This window comes from Loa loa (assembly GCF_000183805.2).
Source record: "Loa loa unplaced genomic scaffold supercont3.43, whole genome shotgun sequence".
Lineage (NCBI taxonomy): Eukaryota > Metazoa > Nematoda > Chromadorea > Rhabditida > Onchocercidae > Loa > Loa loa.
In genome coordinates this window covers 26,165-32,265 of record NW_018108223.1, presented here as the reverse complement: position 1 = coordinate 32,265, position 6,101 = coordinate 26,165, and the positions used below count along the sequence as shown (strand labels likewise).

Sequence of the window (6,101 nt, the reverse complement as noted above, 5' to 3'; positions counted from 1 at the left end):
AGAAAAATTCGCACATGAAGAGAACATAAGTTTGCATAAAAGTACTCTTGTTACAAGTGTATTTTTCACGCAGACGAAATTTGAAGGGAAAAAGTTTTTAAGAAAATGAATTTTTGTGATGTGACCCAATGAATACTCCAATAGTTGCGGCAAAAAAAAGGAAGTGAAAATAAATATTGTGCAACGGACGAAATTATGCAGAGAAATTGACTGCTTGTCACATTTCTTACTTATGTATTGCGCATAATTGAACTGGAATAGAAAAGAGACAACAGAATCTTTTCTGGACATGAAGAAATTTCGAGTCAGTGAATCTCTCATTCAAATACATTTCGTTAACCTTCCAAAAAAGAGAAGAGTCTCAATTTATCCGCGAAACAAACAAGAAAAAAAGCAATCGAGAGATCTCGGAAAAGCAAAAGGGAATTTCTATCCAGCGGAAAGAGCTGAATACGCCAGAAGCAAATATACTGCAATTGCTCGATTCTCATTTTCAGCGGCTTGGCTACAAGTTTTGTTGAATAATTTAAGTTTCAGAAAAGGCAAATCTGTTCAGAAATTTCAGAATAACTCATTAGTAAGGGTGTGTCAGAAGAGCTGGTAATATCTTCATTAAAAAGAAGAAATGAATGATGGCATAAAACATGTCGTAAGGGGATTTGGAAATGAAGTTCCAGATTTCTGGTTTCTCATTTTCTGGATATATACACAACTGGCATGATTTTAAACGAAGTAACCAGGTAGAGAGTGCATGTGAGCTGCTTCAAGCATGCTTTTGTTAAGTATGGAATTAGATTAGCCAGTAGCTGAATAAAGTTGATCGAACAACGGTTTAGCACCACCTTTCTCACCCCTACGTTGTTAAGGTTACTGAAAATTTGAAACTTAAACCTCATATGTTTTAGAATATGATTAATAATGCTAATAGTAATGCTAACAAAACCTGTTACAATTTCCACTTTTACAAGCTTTAAAAGAGCAAACAAACGAGATTATTTTTAGGACCGAATTGATATGCCAAATAACAACAAAAAAAATGTTCGTTTTATTAAAAAATTATCAAATTTTTAGCTTTTTCTCTCTGAATTTACAGTTTACATTTTGGGAAGATTGATTTCTTTTGAAAACAATGGCCACAATATCATTTGGTGTGGATGAAAAGCGTGTAAGTGGGACCTATAAAATGCTTCAATCGATATTCTGAATAATGGGATGGCCACTGGTACCAGTAAATAATAATTTACACAGTTTTCCTTAGTGGAAAGAGTGATATTTATCAGACTGAAGAGAGAGAATATCACAAGTAAAACTTGTGTGAAAGTTAAGGAGACAAGCAATAAGTTTGGCCCGGTATTAACTGGCAAAAAACACCCAACGAACAAACTCTACCTTCTGGAAATACTAAAAACCCTTCAACCCTCTTCGAAATAGGTACAGGAGCTTCCGGGAAAGAGAGAAAAAAAGAGTTGGTCAGTTAGGCTTTCTTTACGGATAAAAATAGTGATGGAAATGGTAGATGGCTTTAGTGCTGGTTGGTATATATGGCGACGAAATGAGGTGAACTTGAAGTCGGACTAAAGTAAAAAGTTTAAATGAAGCAATCCATCCTTTCTTCTACTTCTAATGAAGCAATCCATCATTTCTTCTCCCATTGAAGCAATCCATCCTTCTACTTCATCACGCTCTTCGCTCACTTCCCCACATTCCCGCCCACTTGTAAATAATCTAGGGGATAGCAATCACATTAGACCAGCCACAAATGAGATCAAAGACAAGTCCAAAAATCATTTCAAGGAATCCATTTTATTGTGGCACCAAACCTAGCGGATCTAATGTAAGCAGGTTCAGGGACATTTTGACGGAAGGGTTTTTTTATCGCCAAGGTTTTTGTCGTGTTCCCCTTGGTACTGTCCGGGATCTTCGGGAGAATCAGTTGGTTTCGCAGCGCTCGCACTGACCTTCTTTTCTTTTTTATAAGGATTGTACATCAGTTAAGCTGTCCATTCGTGAGATCTAACAGTTCATTTTTAAAATGTGCAGATGCATTTCAGCTGACGTAAATGACGTATATGTTGTTTGCGTTTGTAACCAATTACTGACAAGTTTCTCTCCCTTATCAAACAAAACAGCAAATGAAGTGAAACGGTGCTATTAGTTGTAATTAACAAATTTCAGTTTGCATCTGTGCAAATCGATAAAGATTTGCTCGATGGTGTTCGAAATCGCGATCTTCCACAACTTCCATCGTGTCGCTTATCATCCGGACACTTTCTTCCATTTGTTCTCGATTCCATGCTATTTCCAGTGTTATTAGTCTACCTGCATTATTTTATCCCTCACATTTTGGATCTTAGCAAAATGTATGTATAAAAGCTAAAAACTACAATTAGAAGACAAACAATAGCTTAATCAGAATAATTTAATAGGGAGAGTTGGCCTTAATACTATCCGGATAACCGCTTGTCAGTTCCTTGCCGAAGTTGGATTTTCTGAAGCAGTCTGAATAACGAGAAATTTGAACGTTTTTGAAAGTCTCGAAGGATTATGCTTTTATTTGATACTAATTTGTTGAACTCATTACCAAAATAATTTTCTTATTTGGTGGTATGCTTATTTAGCACGTTTATGGCCATCATTTATTTGATAGTGATTGAAGTAAAAGACGGAGCGACAGCATCAACTTACTGACCTGATAATTCGGCATACTTCTTGGATATGAACGAAGGTGAAAGCTCCCTTTTTCGGATTATTATATCTCTAGTTGTGATAAGCTCTGCACCTCGCGACAATATCTCTCTCAAAAACTTCAATATGCGACCATAAAATGAAACTAAAGCTTCGTTATCTTGTTCCACACATAAGATGAGCATTTTCTGTAATACCGAAAAAATTTCAGAAACCTTGAAAATTTTTAGAAAATTTGTAAAATCTCTTGAAAACTAAAAAATTCATTCTTGATATACGCTAACACAATCATTTTCTCCTAGACATCTTATTGCAGTCAATTTGTTTGCAATTTGTTTGACCTTGCCAATGGCTTTGCTTGCAACAGTATACAAGGGAAGAACTGATAGTTCAGGGATGAATTTAACGTCCTCGACATTATTAACCATGTCCATTTTCTTAATTTTGTTATATTCCTGCAATAAATAAGAATCTGGCATGCTTTACTAATAAAGGAACATTTACTGGAGAGAGACAAAGTGACAAATTAGTTATACTGAAAGTAAGAACTATCAATGTGGCTCAGTACAAGGAACTGGTCAAAAACTTTTTTCCGAAAATTTGTGAACATATGGAAAGTGATGCTGATGAGTAAACAGGAAGCTCCGGTTAGGAATCGGATTCATATTCCCTTAACGTTATGAAACTAAAACATGCAATAAACATTCTCCACTTGCTTTGGAATGATGGACTGTTTTCAAAGGGAAGCAAGGGAGTGACTAATTGAACAATCCCGTAGTTCCAAGGGTTTTATGGGTGAGTAGAACGAATGACAACTGTTACATCGGAAATGTATTTTTGTGATATACAAAGAAATAGAATTAGTTTTAATATATCAGCCGAGAACTTACTGTAATGCAAATTTCGAAATTAGGAACATCTTCGGGTGTAAAATCGTGCACACTATTCCAGTTGTTAGTGAACGGGCTTAGTGATGTCTTCGTTATATGCTCTGAAAGTATGGTCCGTTTATGAGGTATCTGTTAGAATTCAAACTGGTTCCACTTGCGAATGCTTATTACGATTACTGTCAAAGGATTATAACTTACCTGATCTGGGAAATTGGGAGAATTCAATTTCTATACTACGCTGAAAAAAAGTGCTTCAAAAACATGGGAAATGAAAAGTAAACCTTCGAGTTTGTTATAAGAAAGAGCAAGTGATCGAAATCGCATCAATTTACTTGATTCGATAATTGGTTTCGTTGTACAGAATAAGAATACATCAATATTAATGCAATCTCGACTTCGGAATTGTTGACAAATGGTAAACAATGTGGTATTCTTGCAGTCCCGAATAAACACACTAAACTTTTGCACTTGGAATATGCCGTGAAGTATTATAGAGGCAAATAGGTTTCATATTTGTCCGTGTGATGAAACATACGGGCTTACGTGATAAGTGTTAATATGATAAACTTGCACCCTCACGTTTAAGACGTTTAAGACGCTTTTATTTCCAACATATATTGAGCAAGATATGCATTCTTTTTAATACATGCAATCACCCGATCGGAAATATTTCATAAATTTTCAAAAGAAATAAATTTTTTGTCACACTTGAGGGAATAAAAGGTATTATGCGAGAAAACAGACAAAATTTTACTTAACCTTCCTTTGCAAGGGCCAGTAACAATGAGGCACCCTTCGCAATCATCAACATTCACTGTGGCCAAGTGATCAAGTAACAGTATGCAACATTCCTGAAATGATTCCCTGTTATCCAACTCATTTAACTTTTCTGTTTCTTTTAAGACTTCGTTTTGTTAATAAGTTTCAACATGTAAAAACTAACTTTGCATTTCTCGACAGTGAATTGCTCGCCGGTAATATGGCCATCTGATTTAATAGCAATCTCACCACAAAGATTGACGAAACGATATTCCGCCGGACTGGGTTTTTCTTTATCCCTAATTTTTTTCATTTTGATGGGATAATACTTGAATTCTACATTTTCAAAATGTATTAATTCCTTAAAAGAAAAAAAGAAAATTTTCCGAAAAATTTATATTTGCATATAAAGAGAAACAATCCTTTAGCAGTACAATGTCGGCTAGCAGATGCTAATTCAACTAATTTCGTATCCTAATACATCAGAAATGTGGATTACAAAGCATTGAAGGGCCTACCTATGTAAGAGATCAAATTTTTGGCAAAGAAATTACAGTATATGCAAGAATTATATAAGATATTGTAGATGAAAGGCTACGCTGTTTAGTTTACACATTTTTAAAGGAATGCTGAAGATGGAATTCTTCAACGCTTGTAAAATGAAAATAAATAAAAAATTATTTAGGACTAATGAAGGTTTTTTCGTTAAGCACTGAAAAGATTTTTTTTCTCCAAAAGAAATCGTCGAATAAGGTATGAGATGGAGGCCTGAATCTGGTCTATCAGGGTATGAGATGGAAGCCTGAATCTGGTCTATCAGAATATGGGATGGAGGCCTGAATCTGGTCTATCAGAATATGGGATGGAGGCCTGAATCTGGTCTATCAATGAACTATAGGATTTTCTGCTTGTGTTTTAAAATATTTTTGATATTGAATGATAAAAAATAAAGAAATGTATTATAAGTGGTACTAAATAATTATTAATGTTAGAGACTTTGACTTGCAAATTGAAATTAATTTGCTCGAACTAAGCAAAGTGACCAATCATTCAATGAGCAAATCAGAATATATGAAAATGAAAAAAAAAATTGCTCCCAACTCCTGCACTTTTCCAACAGACGACAAATGGGGAAATTTCTTTACAAACATAACATCTCAACTCTTCAATACATTTCACTTTCTGAATTTATTTGGAATTGAATAAAATAAGAATTAAAGTGTATAAATGTGGTGTGTTAAATATACTGAACAAGATTTCTTTAAATTTCAAAAATTCGATGTTCGACGAAAAAAGATGCAATCGATACATTGAAATATGCATTAAAATTATTGAGACTCAAGTTAGAATGCTTGTGATATCACATTTGTGAACAATACATCAAGCATAATCATGTTATATCGTGATAACCAACTTGCTATCTCGATCGGTTTCTTTTGTTTATCATGACTATTACTTTGTAAATAATCTTTCTTTTTTTAATTAAGTTTTGAATCAAATTGCCACAAATTCTAAATGATGTCGGGAAAACTTCGGAAATCACAATGCAAATTTTCTGCTGGATTATGGAAATTAAAGCTACGTTCAAACAAAATTTCCATAATATCCAACAAACGGGGTGACGAAATCTTGTAAGTAAAATTAAAGCACTGAAGAGGATATAAGCTAACAATGGACAGGGTAAAACAAAAACGTCGCAGTACCTACACAATGGACAGTGCCAAAAGGTAGCCATACCTCCATGATAGCCCCGATGGAGCTTACAAA

The 6,101-nt window shown here is 34.5% G+C and overlaps 1 protein-coding gene across 1 annotated transcript in view; it reads right to left on the bottom strand.

Annotated features, from left to right (window-relative positions):
• The window catches only part of LOAG_11813 (XRP2 protein), an 8,925-nt gene that overhangs the window by 1,116 nt on the left and 1,708 nt on the right, over positions 1-6,101 (bottom strand). The window contains exons 2-7 of the mRNA XM_020448426.1: positions 4,519-4,633; positions 4,335-4,426; positions 3,857-4,029; positions 3,576-3,676; positions 3,027-3,140; positions 2,690-2,873 (exon numbers count right to left, since the gene is read on the bottom strand). Coding sequence (XP_020301430.1) covers positions 2,690-2,873; positions 3,027-3,140; positions 3,576-3,676; positions 3,857-4,029; positions 4,335-4,426; positions 4,519-4,633 — 779 coding nt within the window. The remainder of the gene's footprint in view (positions 1-2,689; positions 2,874-3,026; positions 3,141-3,575; positions 3,677-3,856; positions 4,030-4,334; positions 4,427-4,518; positions 4,634-6,101) is intronic.